Raw genomic sequence first — 26,143 nt, 5'->3', positions numbered from 1 at the left:
ACTAGAGGAGCTAGGATTTAGTCCCCCGCCTCCCACCCTCCTTTTTACCTCATCATTCACCCCCCCCGGATAGATAGTATAGTGGATTACTTTAGGTAAGATTTAGGGGTTAACGAGTGGGATGGGTTTTATTTTTTCGGGGTAAAAGGTATAGCTTAGTTAGGAAGGGTATGCAGGGTGGGCTGGTAAGGGATGCTGAGGTTGTGGGAATTCTGATGTTATGGTCTGTTGTTTATAACTGAGTTGAACTGTGTCTATATGTATCATCTAGAACTGTAAAATATTGTATTGCTGGGGTATTGGCTGTGCAGGGCTGGTTGCTGAATTAAATCTCCAGACTCTGCCCATTGGCCATTTATATCCTACCTCCTTATACTAGCAAAATCTTATGAAAATGTGAATTCTTTGTGTCCTTGGCGCTGGAAAGAACAGTGTTGTGTCTGGTAAATTTTAATAAATTGGTGGACTCTGCTCTGGATTGATGGTGCTGTTGGTCGGCTGACACCCTTTGCTAAACTTGTTGAGGGTATGGAGCTTAAGGATATTTGGAGCCTCCGGAACCCGACTGCTAGACATTTCTCCTGTTACTCCCATACGCATCACTTCTTATCACGGACTGCTAGGACCTTGCCTCCTGCTGACTGGTCCCTTTAATATCTATGAATTATCTCCCTTAGACCACTCCCCGATTATGATGGATATTGATCTCCTTTCAGACCAGGGTGCACAGTTTTGAAAGGTAGTCAACCCCATTGTGTTTTGGGACTCCTTCAATGCCTTTCTGAGAGGGACCTTCATAGAATAGGTGGTGGGGATTAAAAAACTTAAGAGACAGAAGGAGGGAGAACTGGAGCAGAGGTGCCGAGATCTGTAGGCCCTATACATCAGTTCCCACTCCGTGTCCGACAAAGTGAACTGGCTCCACACTCAGTCTGAGTGGTTAAACCACTTATTTGATAAAACTAACCAGAAACGCCTATTTTTCAGACTTAATACTTTCAGGGAGACATGGGGGGTAGCGATCTGGCCTGCTTGGACAGGAACTAATTGTCTGCTAAAACTATATCAGCCATTATAGACAACAGCAACACCAAACATTATGGGAATGACAAAATTGCGAGTGAGTTTTTTTGCTTATTATAAACAAATTATATGAGTCGCAAGCTTCATATACACCCCACACTGCTAGCAGATTATCTAGGCAAAATTAGGCTACTCTAATTCTCGCTGGATGGTGTTGAACTGCTGGATTCTTCATTATGGTTTCCTCGTTCCTAAATAAAAAGAACCTGGGAACTGATAGTATACTCTGCAATACTCTGCACCAGCTGCCAAAATCTGTGCTATCGGATACATAACTGACCTGTTTAGTCTGGGAAGGGTTACTCGACAGGACTGCCCGCTATCCTCTGCCACCTTTGCGTTGGCTATTGAGCCATTAGTTTGCCTTATACGCTCTCACCCTAGCATTAAAGGCCTTAGGATGGGGGAAGTCACTGACAGTGCTACAAAGCAGCAACACTAACAACGACCATTAGAAGAATAACATAAGCAAGTGTTACTCTTCTAATGATAGAACATCCACCATAATATTACCCTCCTATGCTTGTTTTTCACCAACGTCTGCCACATGTTCTAGGTATTCATAAACATCCATGAGCATCCACGAACTGTACCTAATTGAAGCCAGCCCTTTAAACACAGAATGGAACTGTAGGGCAGGCCACTGTGTAAGAAAGACAGTAAGTTGACAGAATAGGTGATGAATAATAAATTAAGTCTTTTAATCACAATTGCCAAAATGACATGTAGCTGGTCATTTTTCGTTAATGGAAGGTCCACTTTAATCACAAATTCAACATCTTGTAAATAATCAATTAAATGTATTTACACTTATTTGCATGTATTAAAGTGTAATCATTCAATAAAGTATTGCAGATACATATTGGTTCACATTTGTACATACTTAGAAAACCGTTGAAGCCACCGTTATAGAGGTTAAATTCATTGGTAATAATAATAACTCATCATAACTATGATCACTGTTTTTTTTGCTTTCAGTGAGTAGATCTTTTCCCCCAAAAAAAAAAATTAAATAAAAACTCAGATTAGACTGCATCTTTTATTTTTAAAGCTGGAGTCACCTCATTGACACAAATGAGTGCAATGCATACATCAATTGATATTAAGCTTAAACACCTTAACTAAATCAAACTTAATTGCAAGAAGAACAATTGAACTGACATTTGTGTCAAAAATGGAAGCTTGGAAGACAAAGTGTGTCAAAATGTTGCCATTTTCAGCAGATGTCAAATGAATGTATGACAACCATCTAACCAGCCTGCAGATCTGACAATCTACATGTAGGCTGAGAAGATGCCTGCTCACACACACACAGCTTTACAAGTAATACTGTACATCACAGAAACCATGACCTTTGGCAATGTTTCTCAAATAAGCTGGCTGAGGGCATGTTTTTTCCATTCCTTGTTATAACTGGAAGCGAAAATTAATTTTAAATAATACACCAAATAGACAATGTATATCATTCATTAAATTACCTGAAATTTAATTGACCACTAGTTTGGGGAACTTGTAAGATGTAAAGATATTTGTGACTGAGCAGTAGTTTATGACAGAGTTTTCTTTCAATGCACATTGGATGTTCATTCTGAAGAACAACCACTCTAATACAGCATCTAATAAAGAATGCATAGGACAATAGAAACTTCAATCAAACAAAATGCAATTTCCTGGGATGGACAAAGTGTACCTTGGCTTCAATAAATGGTAAAAGGGTTTTTCACTTGCAGATAAAGAAGCAGTGTTTGGGCAGGTAGCTTGGGCCCATGGCTGTAAGAGGGGCCAGATCATCCCTATTCAAACTCATTGGTACAACTATGTCCTTGAATGGAGATAAAGTAAACTTGGGGTGAAGGGTTGAGGTACTTGTTATATAGTCAAAGGTGCTTATCATGTACTGCAAAATACTTGGACATATATGCCTTGCTTTGACTATCTGTAGCTAGGAACTGCATGTGTGTTAATAATAAAGCAATATTCAAAGGGAGTCTGGATTTGATAATAAATAATTATGAACACTTCAACATATGATTAGGTGCTATGCTTGCAAAGTATGCGGCCATGGTTTGACTACCATTCAAGGTCAATGGTAGTATTAGTCTGCCACTGATGTTTCCTGTAACTATTAGGTATGTTAACATGGCCACACATGGGTTCATCATGCTGCTGGGCCATAGCACAGAAGACAGGAACTGCAGCCATGTAACACAAGAGACCGCAGTGGAGGGATTACTTCTGGCATCATAGAGGTCTGATAATTTAGAAGATGACAACATACAGACCGATAGCAGTCATTGTTGAACCACATTGACTGATGTAGTTTATCACATTATTAATGGGAATCATGGTCATTTTTTGCTCATGTGGTACAATAGTAAACCAATGCCCTGATTTTTACTGCAATATTACAGCATATGCAGCCAGCATAATATCTGTAGAGAGAATCTTTAGATCTCCTTTTCTGTAATGCCACCTACTGCTCCTGGAATACATATCACGGCTGTTCATTTTTAATTATAATAGGAGTATCATTTATCAGCTATAATAAATGTTCATGTAAAGTGGACATCATTTCCTTAAAAACAAACAAACTTGGTTTGAAGATGTTAAACGCAGACATACAGATTACGTGTAGCTCTTATAATTAAAAGCAAGGAATAATGATGTTTGCTCAATTAACTCATAATACATTTGTTCCCGGACTCAATTAACAGATGAAACTGTGTTGTTTTAGCCAGCAGCACAAAAGGATACTATGGAACAATATCAAAAAAAGAGAAGTGAATTTAAGGGGAAAATAGTTTGGAAAGAACACTGATGAGTCTTCTTATTGGGCATGTGGACATAAGCCATAGATACATGATAGTACAAACATCAGAGCCATGTGCAGTATCCCTGTGTCATGACTACCTGGCATCAGAGGTTAGTGCAAATTTACCGAATAAATTCCAATAATGCTTGTTAAATAACATAATAGGCTATTCAGAAATTACCATGTGGAGACACAACAACTCTGAATCAAGGTTTATCAAGTGCACAACCATCATTCAAACCCCACTGTCAATGACAACTTGGGGGAGTCTTGGATGAGTGAATAGTTTAATTTGGTCATTATCCCATGATTCCTGCAGCGAGTGCAGCTGGGGCTGCCAGTCAGCCATCCATCAGGTTGGGGAGGCTGAAAGTAAATGCATATGTTGCTGTTTGCCGTACATGTTTGCTCCTGGCCACTAGAAACAACTAGAACTGGTCTGTGACTTTCAGGTGTTGTAAAATGACCAGTACCCTGCCAGTTATAGGCTGCCAAAACATGCTGGGGTTTCTTGCTGCACAAAACCTGAAGAGCCTCATGTTGGTCAGGACTGAAGAAGAAGAGATTATATAACAAGAAATATTTGGTGTAACTGCAAATCTATTATAGCAAGATAAGCAGCAGTAATGTTACGTGGGCTAGGTACAGATAGTGTATGTTACTTTTAGACAACTTGTGTACTGTCACACAGCATGTCAACAGTAGCTTTTGTCTGTACCTGCACACTACCCTATTAAATAAAGGAGTAGGTGCAGCTAACCATACAGATGGAGTATTACTATTTAAAATACAATAAATACATTTTTTTATCTGGTTATTGATTTACCCATACCTGGTTATTGATTTAACTGAAAAAATATCAATAATCTTTATCTGTAGGCAATTCTCTACTGCAGTGCAAAAATTGAATGATTATATATAGAAAAGCAACAAAAAGCTCAAAGCATAACATGTATATCAATAAATAGTTGCAATACATATATCACATTCAACACACAAAAACAGTAATTTAGCAGAATGTCTCATGGAACTGCTCAAATAATTTTTAGATGAAAAGAGAACATTCACTAATCAGCATTAACTGGCCAAGCACAGAAAAAGCTATTAAGTGAAAGCTGAAACACCTGTACTAAAGGAATAAAATACACATTAGTAACAATAAAGGGAAATTGAAATGATTGTGATTCTTGGATAAGTTTGGCTGACCTAAATGGAAACTACGCAGATAGGTGCAGCGATACAGGCTGTGCAGTGGAGTTGAAAGTCAGGGACACGATGTAAAACAATATAGGTTATTTTTACAATGATTCAATCAGTTTCCTGATATGGCTCAGAAAGGAATGAGAGTTTTAATGAAGAGAATGAGCTGCAGCAGTGGCTTGGCTGCAGATGTACCAATCTGTGCCTACAGGCCTCTGAAAGTCAGGGTAAAGTGAACTCCCTTTCACAAAGAATTTTTTCGAAACGACCATTTCCTGTTCTTTTAAGAGTTGTAGGGAAAAAAGGGGCTAAGTAATCAATTCGTTCATAATGGAAATGTTTGTCATCTTAAAGCTCATGTTAGAAAATATATATTGTAAATAAACTCTGCTATAGCAAGATAAAGCATGTGAATTTTAAGAAAACACTGGTAAGCCGGTAGACAAGAAGAATAAAAAAGAAACACAGTAGGCCCGCTTGAAATCAGATATCTATATGCAGGGTAGGCAACAACAGCTTAGGAAGCTTGGGATACAATGAAGTGTGGAGTTCTCATTCTCACACCCGTTCACAAGGCACCACAACACAACAAGTAAAATCTGGTTGCCATCATAAGTTAATACAGAGAAGGTCAGGCCGTGGACAGCACTCTTGCTTTGATGAGCGTCCTGTGCAAGTATCCCCGAAGACCAGGCTTAAAGGGGTAGTAGTGAGTGTCACACTTAACTTCAAAAGCAGAAGTGTTTAATTAAGTCTTTTTTTATTATTGAAAGTGTTATAAGGCGTTGGAATAGCTCTGTGAATGTTCAAAAGCTATTATTGGCTACAGGTTCATATAACCCTGTAAGTGTTCAACTGCTCTAACAGGTTATATTTTGATTTAATTCTGCGAAGATTTCAACATTCTGATTACTTGCATGTTGGTGTAGCCCAGTGAATATTCAAATAACTCAAACTGTCTAATTTTTGGTCTAACTTTGTGATAGGTTACAGGCTAGTTTAACTCTGTGGAAGACCTAATGGTCTGTTTGGCTACTGGTTTGTCTAATCCTGTGAATATTTTTTGCACAGATTAACAATAAATTATGTTCTAGACCTGACCTCTTCAAAGTCCCTTACAGACAAGAAAAAGAGCAGGCACTCACACCCATTTGAAACAATCCTAAAATCTAAAACAATCAACAGAGTGCCTAATTGACAGAAGTCAACTTCTACTTGGAATTAAGATGCTAATTGTAATACTAAACTCTATTAATGTGATATAATAACAATACATTTCATTAGTGTATTAAAACTATGCAAATCAGCCTCAACTGATGAGGCCCATGACATGCTCTATAAAACCCAGGGATGATAGCATCAATTCAAAGGGCTGCCATGTAAATGGCATTACACCAAAATCCTTTATTGTTTTTGTGAGGGGCTAATATGCGTATTGTTCTTGAAAGTGCAACTTCAGAAGTTCACATGTGCTATAGGAAGCGGGTGGGGAAGTGTTCTGACAAGGTTGGTTTGTAAACAACATTACACAAAAGTTATTTATTTGCATTATGTTCCTAAGTAGTACAACCTGAAAATATCCCCAAATGTTCCCATTGTTCTAGAGGTTGTATTAAAACTAGAAATGTTGCAAATACAGGGTTCAGTTTCGGTTACATTTAGCAGGCTTCAGCATCATATAACGCTGGGTACACACCTATGCAAGTATCCCACATATCACACAATTAATGACCATTTGGTCAGATGTTGCAAGAGTGTGTGCGCTCCCACAATCATGTTTTATCGTTCCAAAAAGACATTGAATCGTTTCATTTGGTTTTCTAAACTTCCTAAAAATTTGATGAATGATGGAACGATGTGGGTAAATGTGTAAATGTGTATGCACTCACGACCAGCATGGTAAGCAGATATCTGTAGAGTGTGTACAGAGGTGAAGATCACAGATCTGAAGGTAAATCGTGTAGGTGTGAACGTATGAATCGGCATGGTCATCGAGACTTTCAGTCGTTGGTGAAATCGTTAGAGAAAGTGCATCTGAAGAAAGATTGCATAGGTGTGTTCCCAGCTTAAGTTTGAATCCAGATTTTAAGTGCACAGTGCACATACATTGTATTAAATTACAACTATTGACCCAGTTTATCAATTAGCACTGTGCACCTTAATTAAAAATGCAAATTAGGGCACACATTTGGTTCAGTATTTGCTCATTTATTTATTTTTTGTAAAAAGACTACAAAAGTGAAATCCAAAAATATGAACTCTATACATATGCTAACTAAAGTCATACAGTTAAACAATACCCGCTGCATGCATAATAACATCATTATCTGAAGAGTCTTTAGCTATAATTGGCTAAATCACTAAAATATAATATTACAATTTATTCAAAATTCAGAATAGATTTGGAGAAAACAATCCCTAGATATTCCCTTGAAGCACAATTCTAACTATAGCACCATGTTCTCCATGAGAATCAGGACAGTTATCTATCTAGCATTTAACAACACTTAAGCCCTTCTCTAATACATAATAGACTGAGCCAAGACACGCAGGATACCTGCTGGAACAATTCAACAAGCAGTTCCTATATGAAGACTACTATTCTCCAGTAGTCTATGGTTTATTAATAATCATTTTGAATGTCAAGGTTCAGTCAATTAGATTTAACTAAAAATAAAAAAGAGGTGGACATTTGCCCTAACCAATCTGGTCAACAGCTTTTAACCACATTTATACAGGTACATAAATACAAGTATGTAAGGTATATGGCTTAAATCTACTTTAATACTAAATAGAAGCACTTACTGATGTGAATGCCAGCAGTTCTTCCTCTGTTAACTTGTGCACTGGGTTATTCTTCTGGAAATCAATACTGTCAAGAGAAAAAACTGATATCAAAGTGTGTTTTTTTTTTTTTATTTAAAGTTGTATTCATTACTGAATCCCCTCCATTCCCAAGAATAGTATTGTGCGAGGGATCCCTTCCATGGGACACCCACCATTTGCTCTATTTAGCAGGATCCCAATACGTATATCACATTACGCACAGCTTGGCTCTCTCCATGGCACGAGAGATTTCACTAAGCAGCTAACAAGGATTTTTTTTTAATACAAAGCAAAAAGACATATATTCCAATTTACGTCTCTCTCCGCTAATTTTAATCTTATTACGGTCATCATAAAATAAAATTTTCTAAACCAACTTTACATCAAAGACAATCTATATGTAATTTTAACTGTTGCCATTGTAAATGCTACCTTCACTTTGGGCAGATAAATTAAAATGTGCAAAGCTAGATTCTGCTTTTAAGAAACAGTAATTTAAAAAAATATTTCATATTTCAACTAACTTTATACATACATATTTCCAAAAAGTTTCTGCCAATACATACTTTACAACACACAAACATTACTTGAAACTCCAATTTAATACCCTTAGCCCTGGCCTTCAATGAAATCCCTCCTAAGAATTTTATTACTTGTCTCCTTAAAATAAGGATACCCCTACCTTTGTGATATTGTGGGTGATGATAACAATGTAAGTGTAAACATGTTTGATGTACTCCCTTAGTTTATTTCTATTTATCTAAAGGGCCTTATGATCTTCATTATAAATACACCATCATAATATGCATACAAAACATATCTAACACTATCCAGTGTGTGCCATTCAACTATTCATAATATTTTTACTCACAACCCCATTTATCATAACCATATCCATCTCCTAAACAAAATCATCTGCGATTCCTTAGCAAATTTCTACCCTCCAGCAGAAAACAATTCCTGTCTATAACCACACAGCTTTAATTTTAGGACACCTTTATCAACAGAGGAATAATAAACCTTTGAGACATGTTTTAAAGAACCTATAAAGCATGATGTAAAATATAATGCTGCATTCTTAAGTGTGTGTGTGTGTGTGTGTGTGTGCAAAAGTGATGCAAACTGAAATCAGACCGGAAAGTATTTACTTTAATAATTTCCAATATCGCTATACACAAACAGCTGTATACATATGTATGCACACAAATATACACTGATAGACATACATGCATAAACACATTGTCATACATAATATTTCAGGCATCTAGCAGGCATAAACAATGAAGTAATCAGAGAGCACATGCTTACAATGAATGCTACTACTTGCACGCCATTGTGTAATTAAATGTCTCAATAAAATATGCAGATAATTTCTAACTTCGTGTGCAGCTGGAGAATTTGGGCATTTAATATGTTGATGTAGATGTATCTGCTGATTACTGGATACGGTTAACTTACTGGATATTTAACATGTTAGTTCTTTGCTGGATATATTATACAATGCAGTAAATCCCACACACATACCATGTAGTGCCTATGTATTTGTTGTTTTTAATGTGGTTTAATGTCTGTGCTTACTTTAGATGCCACAGAGTTGCTTATCCCCCCTCAGTCACTGGTGGGTTATAGGTGATGGAGATGGGAAAGTATAGAAAAGGCCAGAGCCCTCTGCACTGTGGGTTGTTTTGCTACTAACAGAATCTATGAGTGAGTACAGAAAGAATTCCTTCAGGTAATCTAACAGCCACTGCTGATACTTAAGGAAAGGAACACCATCAGAACTCATGATAAAAAGTAGTGTGGTCTTCAACCCAATGGTGCCAACTAGCTTCTCTTAAATGTCTGCAGATGTGCTAAACAAGTGCCACAATGCTGCAAGGTGTGGCTTACGACAAATATGACTAATTATAAAACTCTTCTGCATGTTTTGTAACATGGAACCCATGGAAATTTAATTTGGACTGATTTGAAAGGTTGCCTATGAGTTTTATTTATATTAGAGCTGCAATTCCATGAAAAAAGTGTTTTTTTGGGTTTTTTTTTTTAAGAAAAATTACTTAATTTAGAGCTTATTAAGCGACATGCAGCTACTAGATCAACCACATTTCATATAATGTAATGAGCACAGGCTTTGGAATGAACCCCTCTTCTCAGCATGCTTGTTCACAGCATAATCCCAGTGCCCCTCCTTCCTTTGCCATCACATGACCACTTAAGATATTCCAAAACAAACTGCACATGCTGAGCACATAATTCCCCTTAGCAGAGTCCCAGGAACTGCCCCACTGAATGTCCTCTGTTCCTGCAAAGGTTCTGATAAAAGTTTTAACACTGAATATGTGACCTGCTCGTGGCTTCCTAGTGGTCATAATTGCCAACATTTGATTTCTCCTCTCCGGGATTCCGTATTGTATGACAGAGGCATGGCTTAGTACCGCAAATCATATGTGTAAGCCCCATCTCCATGCAGGTGAGAGCCTGGGAATCCGCAAGGACTCTCTGAAATCTGGGGAGCCTCACGGACATTCCAGAAGAGTGAACATGTATGTCATAGGCTACGTGTGTGACATCAACTTATGTCAGTGTTGCACTACCCAGAGAAAACTGATACAGTGTGCAGTTCCAGGGGTTAACTACAGATCTTACTTGCTACTTCAAGGACTAGATTAATAAGATCCGACATGAAATGTTATCCTCATCAAACAACAAGCTCAATTCATTCCCAGCGCTATCTGGCATTCTCTCTTCTTCTGATCCCACAAATGAAGATGAAATATCTACTCTCTTCTCATATTCCAGCTCTACTATCATCATTACTGGTCTTCTCCAACCCAGACCACAATCTATTTTGCATGCATCGGCAACATTGATTTTCCATTTCCATTTAAATCGTTCTTTCGCTGCTGCTCCACTCTGTCAGTCTCTAACACTGCTTGCCTGTTTTTATTTTTTTTTAAGTGAATCCAATATAAAATACTTCTTACTAACATACAAAGCTATCAATAAAACTGCACCAACTCATATCTCTTCACTTGACTCAAAATTATCTCTCAACTTGACACCTCTGTTCTGCATAAAATCTGCATCTTTCATTCACACTCATTACCTGCTCCCATTCCCGGTTACAGGACTGTTTTCATACTGCATACACTTTGTGGAATTCCCTCCCTCACACAAGAAAACTTTCCTCTAGTCTTCAAACCATCAAGTGTTTTATGAAAACCCACCTCTTCCGGCAAGCTTATTAAATTCCTCAACCACCCTGTTAACCTCCATATGAGACCCCATTACCACCCCTTTATAGAGTTCACACAAGACAACAACAATCTGAACCACTGGCCAAAATTACAGTGTGACTGGATTATATAGCCCACTATGCACTTTTTACCTTTGCCATCTGGCAGAGCTAATATGCAATACATAGCAAGTAACCTCATGCATCAAACTTTCTTTGATCCGATAGATTCTATGCTTGTGTAGGCCCTCTTACCTCTCTGTCTGTCTGTTATATCCAGTCTCGTTTTATTACTATGTTTGTTCCCAACTGTAAAGAGCTACGTAATAAATCTACAAATAAAAGTTGATTGATTTAAAAGAGCAGTACAGTTTATAAAAACAATACACAGAACACCCTCTTTTTTCTCTGCTTGTACTATATAGCTAGATAAAAACAGAACAGTACAGGGAGGAAGGGCTTGGACTCAGATCATGTGACCTTCTCATTGTGCTTGATGCAAAAGTATTTCAACTGAGAGGATGTACCATGGATTGGCCTCTATACACATCTCTCCCACAAAGAACATAACTGCACATGTTTCAGCAAAGGTTAAGAAATGCTGCACAACAGCCTTTTAATAAGTAGAACATTGGTCCTGTAAGGCTAGAAGTCCTAACAGTGCCGTCCTCATGTTGATCAACAGATTAATAGTTACAACTCAAAACGCTTTGTTTTGGTGTGAAAACATCCATTTGTTTAGAACACCATCATCAATTAGATTAAGAGAAATACCTCAGTGTTTCTAAATTCAGTTTACACATTTTACACATTATTACTTTATTGTCTAGTTACTTTAGTAGATACAATTCACAGACTGTACATAGTGGTTTATCCATTTGATAACAAGTTATGTTAGATCTCTGCAAGTCCCATTGTTTACATAAAGATGAGAAAGTGAGTGGCCGCAGAATGCATGCATCTCAGAGATTCTTTGCAGCAATATTATTAATAAAAATAATTTTTATAAGGATGAAGAATAAAATTACCACAGGGGAGCTAGATGTCCACATACTGGCGTATGTGTGGACAGGTCACAGCAATTCTACTCCCTCCCCTTGGATGAGAAGCCGCCACACCAAAACTCTTTTCACCACTGCAGACCTGCCAGACAAACAAGTTAACACAAGAGATCTCTCCGATCCAACTGGGAGTTGCCTGATAAGTCTAGGGCCTAACCATACCTTCTAATATTGGGCAAATTACACCTGCACACCTCTGTGACTGTCTGAACCCCCAGAGCGATGATCAAAAGTCCTCACCACCCCTCCGGAAATGGATCCAAGGTCGGTACAGCCAGTGCATGCATCTCTGCCATCACCTAGGCCGCCTGTCGTAACTATGTGGCTACCGGTGACACTGCCTGCAAAGAATCAGTAACTACCAAGTCCACGAGGACATCTCTTCATACGTGTAAATCCCAACCACTTTCAGCTAGCAACCATATCCCCCGAATACTTACAATGAGCAAAGGTCTTCTTCTTGCGTGCTAAGAACCGCATGTCAGAGCACCATTTTAAGCATTAATGGCAATGCTGCACTCCTATCAAAAACAAAGTACCTTATATTTATAAAGGCATCAGAATAGCACATCTTAGCCACCTCTGAACACGTTGGTTATCAAACCTTCAAAAATTTAAAAGATAGAGCTGCAGAAGATCTGAGCAGCCATTTTCTTATGGCCTCAATGTGTCAATACAGACCCTCCATTAAACATTGTTATACCTTTATCCCCATATATTTTTGGTGCTATATAACAAGCAGACATTGCACAATCATTGTAAGACTAAATAAAGACAATTGGTAATAGTGGTAGCTTACTGATCTCACAGGACTCTTTCCTTCCATAATAAAAAAAGCCTGATATATATATATATTATATTATTTATATTAAGAGATAGAGAGAGAAAGATAGAGATAGAGAGGGAGAGGAGAGGGAGAGAGAGAGAGAGCTCTCAAGATAAACACTCTGCAATGTGAAATTGTAGTAAAACATTCTGATTCAGCACAGCATACCAATCTATAAGACCACTGTCTTCTGTTGGCACAAGAAAAGTAGATTGACACACAACTTGACAAACAACTCATGGCAGCTCTGCCCAAATCTTCAAAACACAATTTGTAACCATTCCACAATCCCCTGAACAGTTCAGCCCTTCCAATCTTGCTCCTTTGTCAGAAATCAAGCATTATCCTAGAATCCATGCGGTCATCACTATCTAAAGCCGATTGATGAATTTTAACTTAAAACTGCCTGTCTCTTTATAGTCCAAAACCAATGACTTGTGTTACTCAAAAGCAGAATTTGAATGATAAATGGTGGTTCTTCACTCTAAAGTTGTATTGCTGAAAGGGAAACAGGAAGACCAGTAAAAGAACCCACGTACAAAAAATCTAAGACTTCTTTCCTTAAGGATCTCTTCAAACACATTTCACCAAACCTAACAGAGAACGAACTACTCATGGACAGGGCTCTTCAGTTCTATGGAGAACTCAAGAGCTAAGCCTGCAGCTGACCAAAACCGAAAGGACATCATCATCTGGTTGCATTACATCACAACAACAAAAATAAATAAATAAAGCTAACAGTGACTTGCAACACTCCATCCATTGATTTCCATGTCTTCCAAGTTCAGGTTTTCCACGACTTGGGACTCTCCACCATTCAAAAGTGAAGGGAGCTGCAGAAGTTCACAAGCATATTACAACAACACAATGAGATACTATAGTGTTCACTCATATGGTTCGCTTTTGCTATTGTTCTAACTTCAGTATTTCTTTATTGATCTATTGTTTTCCCTTTTGCCCTTTCCTTCAATTCTCGGCCCATTTCCCCTCCTCACCTTACATTTTCCACACACCGTCCATCTGTAGATTTCTCCCTTCCTAAGAACACCGTTTCCCTGCTCTCATTCCCATTTATTTTCCATTTACCCTCTATAGGCAAAAGTGTTCACATCTAGACCTATCATGACTGTTCATATGTCACTCAAAGGAAGCGCATAACACTGAACCTTCGAATCTTGCACAGGCGCCCCTAACCACCATTTATTCTAAAGCCCCACATTTTCTCTCATTTCAGTTTCTCCAATAGGAAATTCACTTATCAGGTGCACATTCCTGACTTTAAGTTACGCAATTTATCCAGACTTTTTTCACGTGGAAAAGCACTTTGTAATAGTAGTCAGCCTTCTCCATTCCGAAATGGTCACAATAGTCTCTATATACACCCCAAATCAAGGGTAAGTTCTTTCTTTTTCAGGGTCTTCAGGTGCATTGAGCAGGAATTCAATAAGGTCTTCAATCCAGTACTAGCTAAAATCTCTCCCCGCTCCAGCCAAAAGGAATATACCCTATGAAGGGTTGCAGAAACGCTTGCTAGCCTCCTTAGACTACATGATTACCTCTTGATGATTTACTTTTACTGCTCAATGCCACTCTCATCTAGAGATCAAAAATGCAATCACGGAATACTTAGAAATAAATTCATCCAAGGTGGTTGCATTAGGTGTCATATGGGAATCCCAGTTTGCCACTATAAGAGGCAGGTTAATTAGCAGTGCTTCTACATCAAAGAAGCTAGTAGCGAAAGAGCTCTCCTCTTTGGAGAAACAAATTTGCACATCTTATCGTAGCACAAACAATCACATTTAAATAACCTATTTTCAGATTGAGTCCTTCAAAAGTCAGCTTAATTCAGCTATAAAAACGCTAAAACCTTCATCAGCACCAGGCCCAATGGCCTAACTGCACATTATTACAAAAAGTATTACTTTTATGGTACTATTTTTTAAAGACTTTTACAATATGAATCTTGTGGGGGCTATCTTTGACTTTAGCTAATATAGTGGTGATTCCAAAGCCAATAAGATATCCCATGTCTTGTACAAGAATTTACTTAGGCCAATATCATTGCATAATTTTGACCTCAAAATATATGCCAAAATATTATCAAATAGATTTAATCTGTCTGCTCCACTTGGATCAGGTACCAGACGGGCAGCCCTCAGATAATACCAGTCGCACCACTGACTTGACTGACTCCATTAATGAGCAGAAGTATCCCGATCAAACACGATCACTTTCTAATCTTAAAGTGATAGAACATCATGGCCCCTACTTAGAATAGACCGTCATGGGCAAAAGTTTTGAGAATGACACCAGTTTTGGTTGTCACAAATTTTGCTGCTTCAGTGTTTATAGACTTTTTGTCAGATGTTGCTATGGTATACTGAAGTAAAATTACAAGCATTTCATAAGTGTCAAAAGCTTTAATTGACAATTACATTAAGTTTATGCAGAGAGTCAATATTTGCAGTGTTGATCCTTCCTTTTGAAAACCTCTGCAGTTCGCCCTGGCATGCTGTCAATCAACTTCTGGGCCACACACTGACTGATGGCCGCCCATTCTTGCCTAATCAATGCTTGAAGTTTGTCAGAATGTGTGGATTTTTGTTTGTCCACCCACCTCTTGAGGATTGACAACAAGTTCTCAATGGCATTAAGGTCTGGAGAATTTCCTGGCCATGGCCCCAAAATTTTGATGTTTTGATCCCTGAGCCACTTAGTTATCACTTTTGCCTTATGGCAAGGTGCTCCATCATGCTGGAAAAGGCATTGCTCATCACCAAACTGTTCTTTTTTTCCAGATGCCCCAAACAATCTGAAAGGGGAGTCATCAGAGAAAATGACTTTAACCCAGTACTCAGCAGTCCAATCCCTGTACCTTTTGCAGAATATCAGTCTGTCCTTGATTTTTTTTCCTGAAGAGAAGTGGCTTCTTTGCTGGCCTTCTTGTTTCCAGGCCATCCTCCAAAAGTCTTTGCCTCACTGTGCGTGCAGATGCACTCACACCTGCTTCCTGCCATTCCTGAGCAGAGCCGGATTTAGACCTCATAGGGCCCTAGGCAGGATACTGTTTTTGGGGCCCCTCCCTGCAACAATCCATAGCACTATATTTTTGCAGCCTACCATATACCCCTATAGTTACGTAGAAGTGAAAGCATGTGCCGCCGCATGCCTACCATATACCCCTATAGTTAAGTAGATATGAAAGCATGTGCCGCCGCGCTTTGGCGGCACGCCGCCAAAGGAGGTGAGGGCGTGGCTTGCATCTTTGGGGGCGTACCTAACATGTGTAAAGAGCAAGGCCACCCTGCTGCAGAAAAAGGCACCCCTAAATAATTACCAAGCAGTCCCGTTTTTTTAAGTAGTTGGGTCAAAACAACATAATAAATATTGAAGTCAGGGCAGAAATACTTACTTAAGTTGTTTGCAAAAATAATACGCATAAATCCAAGTATGTGCTCTTGTCACTTTTGTCCCTCTATCATCACACTGTGCCCCTTCATTGTCACTTTTGCCCCTTCACAATATCACATGTGCCCTTTCACCATCACCTCTGTGCCCATCACCATCACCACCTCTGTGCCAATCACCATCACCACCACTGTGCCAATCACCATCACCACCTCTGTGCCCATTACCACCTCTGTGCCCTTCACCATCACCACTTCTGTGCCAATCACCATCACCACCTCTGTGCCTCTTCACCATCACCACCTCTGTGCCCTTCACCATCAAAACCTCTGTGCCAATCACCATCACCAATTCTGTGCCCCTTCACCATCACCACCTCTGTGCCCTTCACCATCACCACCTCTGTGCCCATCACCACTTCTGTGCCAATCACCATCACCACTTCTGTGCCAATCACTATCTCTGTGCCCTTCACCATCACCACCTCTGTGCCCTCCACCATCACCACTTCTGTGCCAATCACCATCTCTGTGCCCTTCACCACCTCTGTGCCCATCACCATCACCACTTCTGTGCCCCTTCACCATCACCACTTCTCTCCCTTGTTTTACTTACCTTTCTATTGCGCGCTGCTCCTCCTCCGTCAGTCCAGATGAAAAAAAAAAAAAAAAAAAAAAAGAGAAAGTCACGTGATCGCTCGTCGGGTCCCGGCAGCCTCTCCTCCTCTCTCTATCACTGAGAGGAGAAGAGGCTGCCAGGACCCGATTCGCTGCACCCCCCCCCCTCCCCCGACTCGCGGCACCCCCCCCCCCCCGCACGAGTCGCGCGGGGGGGGGGGGGGTGCCGCGAGTCGGGGGAGGGGCCAAATTTTTTTTTTTTTCATTTTTTTTAAAATTACTCCTGTCCCCCCCAGCTGTGCCCCCCCAGAGCCGCTAGGCCCTAGGCAGGTGCCTAGGTTGCCTAGCGGTAAATCCGGCCCTGTTCCTGAGCAAGCTCTGCACTGGTGGTGCCCCGATTCTGTAGCTGAATCAACTTTAGAAGACGGTCCTGGCGCTTGCTGGACATTCTTGGGCGCCCTGCAGCCTTCTACACAACTATTGAACCTCTCTCCTTGAAGTTCTTGATGATCCGATAAAGAGCCGATTTAGGTGCAATCTTACTAGCAGAAATATCTTTGCCTGTGAAGCCCTTTTTGTGCAATGCAATGTTGACTGCACGTGTTTCCTTGCAGATAACCACATGGTCAACAGAGGAAGAACAAAGATTTCAAGCACCACCCTCTTTTTAAAGCTTCCAGTCTGTTATTCAAACTCAATCAGATTGACAGAGTGATCTCCAGCCTTTTCCTCGTCAACACTCTCAACTGTGTTAACAAGACAATTACTGACCTGATGTCAGCTGGCCCTTTGTGGCAGGGCTGAAATGCAGTGGAAATGTTGTTTTTGGGATAAAATTCATTGGCATGGCAAAGAGGGACTTTGAAATTAATTGAAAGTCATATGATCACACTTCATGATATTCTGGAGTATATGCAAATTACCATCATAAAGACTTAGGCAGCAGACTTTGTGAAAAATAATATTTGTGTCATTCTCAAAACCTTTGGCCATGACAGTAGAATTAACTCCCAGAAAACAGAGACTTTTCTCAGACATTGCAAGAGTTTCAGTGGAACAATAGTATTCCTTCAATTGGAGTCAAAGTAAAATTAAGTATCTCAGAATTCAAATAACTAAACTACATCAGCAATTATTATCCTAGTTTAAGTCTTATCTTGATACCTCAAATTACCAATATATATCCTGGATAGGCTATATTAATGCCATAAAAATTAATGTGTTTCCCAGATTATACCCATTCCACTCTGCCAATTCAAATTCCCCCCATATGTATTAAAATTTTTGCAGTGCTACACTCCATAATTTATATGGGCAATAAGGCACCATAGGGATAGACTTTGCGCTTTGCAGAGATTGGCACTAAGCGGCAACCTGGGCATCTAGAACTTGAAGCTTAATTAAATTGCATTACATCTTGCTCAATGGATATTATGGAGTAGCACAAAGTGTGCTAGAAAATGGACACTGTGGGAGTGGCAAGTCTGAAGTTGGTCTTGCTTCCTTCCTTATCTCCCGCCTAAAGATTGTCCAGGACCACAACGTGATATTCCACTTCCTTGCAGACTGGGATCCGGCTAAACAACTCCACTCATTAGGCTTTTCGCCCTCTCTCATCCTCTGACTTCGATAACCTGTGGTTTTCCTGCATGAGATCCCACAATCATTTGAACCATGGCTGGCAGGTTGCATAAACCACATGAATAACATTATGCGCAACAATTATTTCCACTCCTTCGCCGACATCCAGGCTAAGATCAACATTCCTAACAAGATTTTTTTTTCAATTCTTGAAAATCAGATACTTTCACAGCAAAATAAGAGACTGCCTGTCCAGCATAACTTTCAGTTGCTTAGACTGTGGCAGGAATCAACACAGGACCTAGTATCCACAATATATGCAGAAATGAATGCGTATGAGTCAGCTCCAAGAGATCCACATGAAATGGATAGGAGGAAGTACTTGGGGAGACCCTGGATGGGAATTGGGCAGAATGAGAAAAAAAGCAGCCTCCAGATGCATATGCATAATAATAAACAAACATCTACAAGTTGCTATATCACTGGTACTATGTGCCAAGATAACATAGACTCAGTATAGATGTTTCAGAGAGATCATCGAGAGGTTGACCAGTGAAAGGCTTGTTCCTCTGCATATGATAGACTTGCCCAAAGCTCTATGTATTTTGGCTAGATTTAAAAAAAAACATTTAGTTGTACAACTAGAGGTCAAACTGTCTCCAAGGTTCTTCCTCCTCATCCTTGGTGCTGCAGCCACCACTCAATAACAGAACAAACCAGCTATATGTTATATTTCAATGGTAATTTGATGATTGTACACTAAGGTCTAAGGTAGGTGTGACAAGAGTGCAACTGAAGCTTGTTAATGGCTTAGTAAGAACAGGGTATTTTAATTGATTTTAAAGTAAAATTCACAGACACAGTTTGGCACAGCTTAATCCAATCAAATGTCATGTGTTCAAAGTTCTGCTAGAAGAGTATCAAATAGAGATATACTTGAAACACTAGTCTGTGAATTTAAAAGCCAATCTTTATTAATGCCAATAAAAACATTTCCGTATGGGCACATGCTTTCATCACAGCATTTAAAGTCAGTCTGACATTATTATGCTTTGGAAGATAATTTGGAACAAAACACAATTCCACTGACTGTCTCCGATATGCCTACACTAACAACCAAGTTAACATAAACACCTGCTTCTTTTTAACATGGTTTCAGCTAACCCTCACCTTGACAGAACATCTAAAAGTATATATGTTGCTACACTAAATGGAGCTGTGCAGTTAAATGACAGCTCTCTCTTATTATGATACCCTAGTAAGCAAACTGATGGAGAGGGTAGATTTGCCACAATATAACATGAATACCAGCACCCTTTCCACTCTTTACCACAAGATACCATCACTGCAAGATTTCAATTTACACCTGATAGTTTAACATTTTGTTTGTCTCATTCATATGTAGAATCTAACAATACAATGCTTTCTCTTCTTAAACTTTAATTTAATGCACACATTAACAGTACCATGTTCTTTAATATTCCTATTTTGTATCAAGCAGTATAGAATATGTTTGCAGCCTGTGTGTTCCATTGCCAGAACTGATTAGTTCTGTAGAATTTCATTATTAATCAACCTAAAATGATTTCCCGAAAGGCAAAAAAAAAAAGAGATTGCTAACAAGACAGAACTCAAAGAATGCCACGCGATTAGCAGTCACAGAGCTAGTAAGCAGTCAATTTAACATTAAATACACCATGATGTCATGTGGTTAAGACAGACATTCTAAAAATATTTCTTGTGTTTAGGTGCCTAATGTTCTATCCAAGTAAAATAAAAGTAACATGTTGTAGTACACATTTGCAATTACAGAAGTTCATTTTTCAATATCCATTCGGTTGTTAGACAAGGCAAATAGTTGCTTAGTTTAGTAACAGTAAAAAAAATATATGCAAATATATGCATTTTCCTATAATCTAATGCACAGTGTCACTCAAAAAAGTCTCAAGTGAAAGTGTTAATCAACTTGGAAAAATACTTAAAAAACTTAACAGTAGTCACAAAATCGGGTGGGGTACAGCATATCGATGCTGACTACCCCAACACTTACCCCGACATGAGGACTCCGAAGGGCTCCTTCCCGACAATCAGCGATGACGATTTTTCTTCCAAGCGACTTCAACCAATCGCGATCAAGAAAGAAGTCGGCTCCACTTCAAGACGTCATTCCCGATGGCGACGGTATTATCGCTGTTGTTAAGGGGGTAATGCAAGTATGCGCCTAGGAACAATGTAGTTTACAAAGCCTTCTATATTGTACATAGGCGCATACTTACATTACCCCCTTAACAACAGCGATAATACAGTCTCCATCGTGAATGACGTCATGAAGTGGAGCTGGCTTCTTACTTGATTGCGATTGGTTAAAGTCGCTTGGAAGAAAAGTCGTCATCGCTGATCGTCGGGAAGGAGTCCTTCAGAGTCCTCATGTCGGGGTAAGTGTTGTTGGGGTAGTCTGCACCGATGTGCTAACTACCACCGACAAAATCATTACCTTGAAAAAATTCAACAAGCAACTTTCTGATATAACATCTTACTAAATAAAAAAAAAAACACACACATACACAAATATAAAACATGAATTGTGCTTGTTCAGAACGTGTATCTACATACGCAACATATGCCCTCATGCCTCCTGGGAAGTAGTAAATTTTGCAGATTGAATTTTAATCCTTTTGCGTACGATATGAAATGTTGTCATGTAGTTGTACGAGAGTAATTATACACTGAAGATGATAGATATGTTACATATCTCAGAAAGTACTGCAAAGGAGTTTGGCTTTATTTTGCTCTTTCAAGATCACTCTGCCTCTACAAAATTGTTTTCATCAGGAAATTGTGTAATGAAATATATTACTTCCTGATGAAAGCTGAATAACTAAAAGCACATAAAACAAAATATTGGCTTGCTACCTGGACATATCAACCAATGGTTACTAGTAAGAGTCAATGCTAATGTCAGTCAGGATCTCTATACAAGATACATGTACACAAATATGAAGTCAATATAGATCCCTACAGTCATCTGAAAATTTATGTACGGTTATCAATAATTATTTCCTAGAAAGTTACTGTTTCTAGGCAATTAAACTTAGTTTTACCACCATAAATTGCAATTCTTAAATGTTAGCAATTCATATTTTAGAGCGTCTTTAAAATATTTGTCACTATTATTTACAACTACTTCATAACTCAGGCATGATCGTAACTGCCTGGGAATGGAGCAGAATTCTTTAGAAAGATAAGATATATACTAATCTGGGATGAACACAAACATTTCATACAAGACTAGATGATCAGAATTTTCAGCTGTTGAATATAAAACACAAAACAGCAAATTACAACATAGATACAAGTTACTCCAGATTCCACTATAAGTTCCATTTTCTTAGTACTATATTTAGAAATTTTTAACAGTGGTAATGTTTTATTATTATAAGATTGTTTCTTCCTTTCCCTGGGATTATGTTTCCATATTGACTTTGTCTGCCATACATTTACTTACATGGATATTGTTTTCATTGTATTCTTTGCAAGAACATACACTTTTTGTTGGCCACAATAATGTACAGCACAAATGATGAATGTCATAATGCTATGAGGTAGGATCTTTACCATGGCTTAAAAAGTAATTTGCAACATTCCTCAAGCACTATCACCGAGTCTCTTATCAGTCCTCAGATTGTTAAATGTTTACATTATTTGCCAAATTAATTTACCTGGGTTTAATATATTGAAGAACATTTTTTTTTTGCATAGGGTGCTTCTCCCAACAGAATATCCATCCTCCAGCACGGTCTATGCTGTTTAGGGGCTAAGAAGCGCTCATGACAGAGCACACAAGCCAATGTACACGTCACCAGCTTCTTCAGGTAATTCTCTAATACCCTTAGCATTTGCATTTCTCCCTGTATCTCCCTCAGCTTGTGAGTCTCTCCCTCCATTTACGATGTCTGCTTCCTTAACTTGTGAATCTCTCTTCTGTCACCCCCTCAGCGTGAGTGAGTTTCTCTTTCTGCTTCCTCCTCCCTCCTTGACATGTGACAGTATACCCGTTACCTCAGTCTGTCCCTTCAACATGTGACGGCTTCCCCCTCCATCTTAGCAAGTCACCCTGACATAACATGATCCCAAGTATGCAGGTGGTAAGGGAGCCAGAAAAGTTGGCCTCTTGTAATATACAGCTCAGGCGTCCAACTGGAAGAAGGTAAGTATGGGAGAGCTGTTCGTGTAGTCTAGCTGGTGGCGAGAGGTGGGGGTGAATGGTCAAATGAGCTACTAATTTAATGGGGGTAGGGGCTATTCAACTAATAACTAATTGTGGGGTGATTGTGGAGGTGGAGACTATTTAATGGTAGGGCCATTGTGGGGTGTATTAATTTATGGTGTGATACTGGGACTATTCATTTAACATTAGGGAGGTTTGGGTGTTTTTAAATATTATTATTATCGTCTATTTATATAGTACAACCAATCACCCAATGCTGTACAGAGAATCTCTCACTCACATCGTCCCTAACTCATTGGAGCTTACATTCTAAATCCCTTACCACATACAGACAAGTTAGTAGGGGGAAAATAGGTCTATTTATTACATTTTAACTATATTAATTTAATTCTAGGACGAAGGACCAATTATTAAACATGGGTGATATAGATTTAATGTCAAACTGGTTGGGGTAGGGTGACACACAGTATTCACTAGTTTCTTCGCATCTCATGAGGTGACAACTCTTTTAGGCCGTGTAGTTAGCAGTTGATAAGACATAGCATGTTATTACATTTCGCATAACAGACATTAGGGGTCTATTTGGCAATATAAACTCCTGAAAAAAAATCGCCACCCTTACACAATGGAGACTGACATTCTGTAGGCTGAACCAAAAATCATGAGACTGCAATATATCAAACAGTTCCTTATGAATATTGGCCATTAAGACCCTCAGTGATATCACTGGTTCCTAGGGAATTGATTCACTGCTTTCTCATAATTATTAGATTAAGAAACAAAATGAATATCTCCAGTTTATGCAAAATTCTTTTTGATGTAGGTGGTGGGAGGGGAGGGGGGTTAGGTATGCATAGTGTTGAGATTAAGATTTTGGATGATGGAAAAGACAAAGGGCTTTGACTGTTACCGCGAATGTTTAGTTTAGAGGAGTGGAGAATTTTTTTTTTATTTCGGGATGAAAATCGGGAATTTGCAAGATGGAGTTGCAATTGCAAGTCATGAAATTTAGGTAGACTACCTAGGATGGTGAGACAATTCAGGAATCTGATGGTCCTGAAAGTCCAAGGCCCCAAAAAGCTGCAGGATTTAAACAGGAGGGAAATATAGATTGTTTCAGCAGAGGTAGATTCTGGGTCGCATAGTATATGGAAGGTTTATACAGGATTGTTGAATTCTCCTGACGCGCCTGGAATCAATCTAATGATTTTGTAGAGTGGATGATCAGCTGTGGAATCCAGAAGATGATAGGAACAGAATTCATGCTGAGAAACATATCAAAGAAATGTTCGGCAGCAGAGAGCAAATGGATCTGGATACAATGGCCAAATGTGACGTAATAGTTTTTGAAATTGAGGTCTTCTACCAGAGCAGATAAAATGGGAGATCAATTTATGTAAAGACGTGAAGAAGGCTGAAGAGATTAGAACCTATTCACAAAGATTATAGTGAACTGGTTGTGGTAGTGAGATAGAATACCTTGTAAGAGTTCTGCTTGAAAGCACAGAAAGGTCAGTGCCTGCCCAATAAAATTAGAGCCCAATCTGTCAAAAGCCTTCTCAGCATCCTGTCATAATTAAGGTGGGTGTTTACATTTTGTTCACAGTGTAAATCATATTGATTGTCCTCCTGCTGTTATCCGCAGTCTGGCGACCGAGAAAAAAAACTCATCAGATCAAAATGGATAAAGGAGGTCAGCACCTGGCCCAGCCTAGCCACTAGCAAACAATTTCAGATCTGCATTGATTAAAGAGATCGGTTGATAGCTTGCGTATGGTGTCAGATATTTGTCCAGTATCGGAATGACAATGATCTTGTAACTGGAATATGCTGGGTCATAGCGTTCAGTTCTCCCTGCATGGGAGAAATGAACATGCAAGTTAAAAAAGGAGCAAGAAAATCTGTATATTTCTTATATTATTGTCCTGTGAAACCATCTGGATCAGGTGCAGAGAAATATTTTAATGATTTTAAGTATAGCGAGATTTCTTCAGTTTAAATCTCTGAACTCAGTACAGTCTACTGAGAAGGTGATAGATACTTTAGGTTACATCTAAGGTTCCTGTCAATAGAGGAGTTACTTTGTGAAGAAGCCACAAAGTTATAAAGAGAGATTTTTTTTGGTGTTATATCTGACATCAGTGGCTGTACCTAACTGAGATAAAGTGATTACAGTTTTGTTTCGGCTATGCATTTATTAGTGTGGGTGTCTGCTTTGTCCCCCAAGTCATAGCACCTTTGCCAAAGCCATTTCAGGGTTTTGCCAGAGAGGAATATATTCTAATACAGTTCCAAAATTTGAAACTCAATTTGAAATCTAAGCTAAATAACCATGGTGATGTGTTTTGTTGTCTAATAGATTTAGAGCAAAGAAATCAGCATCAGACCATGTGATGGGGGTAATATCAGCCCCAAACAAACTTTTGCTGACAGAAGGGAATCAAAACTATATAGCAATAAATTTTATGGGATCCAGAAAAGTTAGTAACGTTCTGAATACTTTTCCTGAAATAATGAAGCCCATGAGTTTTTAAAAGGGCCACCAGCTTCCAGGGCTCTCTTGAGGGACCCACTTGATTTACTATGGCTGAAGGTGTATCATGCCTTGGATACTTAAAATCACCATTAGTATTACACCCACCCTCCTGTCATATGCACCAATTTCTCAAAGAAAGCAACCAAAAAGGGAGATTGTTGTGAATTGTGAGCATAAATGGAGGTGTCAATAGGCACTAATTAGAATTATGTTTTTACCACTTCAGTGTACAAATGTTTTAGTGGGAATAAATGGCATTCTATTGCAAACCAGCATTGCTACAACATTGGGTGTGCTTTTGGCTAAAGCTTGATAGCTGGAAGTTATAAAATAACAATTACTAACTAGAGTAACGCAGATAAACCTGGAAGAATAAATGAGATTACAAAACAAATATTACCGTTGTAACACATAAATCTTACAAAATAAATGCAGTAAGTAAATATATTTAAATACATGCATCAATAAAAATAATGACATTTAAGGACAGTTAGTGATTTACCAGCAAGATGAGGTAATCAGTCTCCAGGGTCAACAATTGTTGGCAGGCCTAGGAAGCTGTATTAATAAAAGGTTTAGCAGGGAGGGGATCCTGTGTCTGACAGTTAGCTGCTCTGAAGATGGGAGGCGAGGGTCTGAGACCTTAGAAGGGCAATTTCATTGTGTGCATCAGATGTGCAGGGAAATAGCAATGCGATACACAGTGCTGAAGGCCTATAAGGGGAAC

The 26,143-nt window shown here is 38.9% G+C and overlaps 1 protein-coding gene across 1 annotated transcript in view; it reads right to left on the bottom strand.

Annotated features, from left to right (window-relative positions):
- TTC27 (tetratricopeptide repeat domain 27) overlaps window positions 1–26,143 on the bottom strand; it is a 293,427-nt gene that overhangs the window by 121,154 nt on the left and 146,130 nt on the right. Inside the window, exon 10 of the mRNA XM_075203668.1 lies at window positions 7,901–7,967. Coding sequence (XP_075059769.1) covers window positions 7,901–7,967 — 67 coding nt within the window. The remainder of the gene's footprint in view (window positions 1–7,900; window positions 7,968–26,143) is intronic.

Source organism: Mixophyes fleayi, chromosome 3, assembly GCF_038048845.1.
Source record: "Mixophyes fleayi isolate aMixFle1 chromosome 3, aMixFle1.hap1, whole genome shotgun sequence".
Classification (NCBI taxonomy): Eukaryota; Metazoa; Chordata; class Amphibia; order Anura; family Limnodynastidae; genus Mixophyes; species Mixophyes fleayi.
The sequence above is the reverse complement of the archived record's forward strand: the minus strand, read 5'-3'. Positions and strand labels throughout refer to the sequence as shown.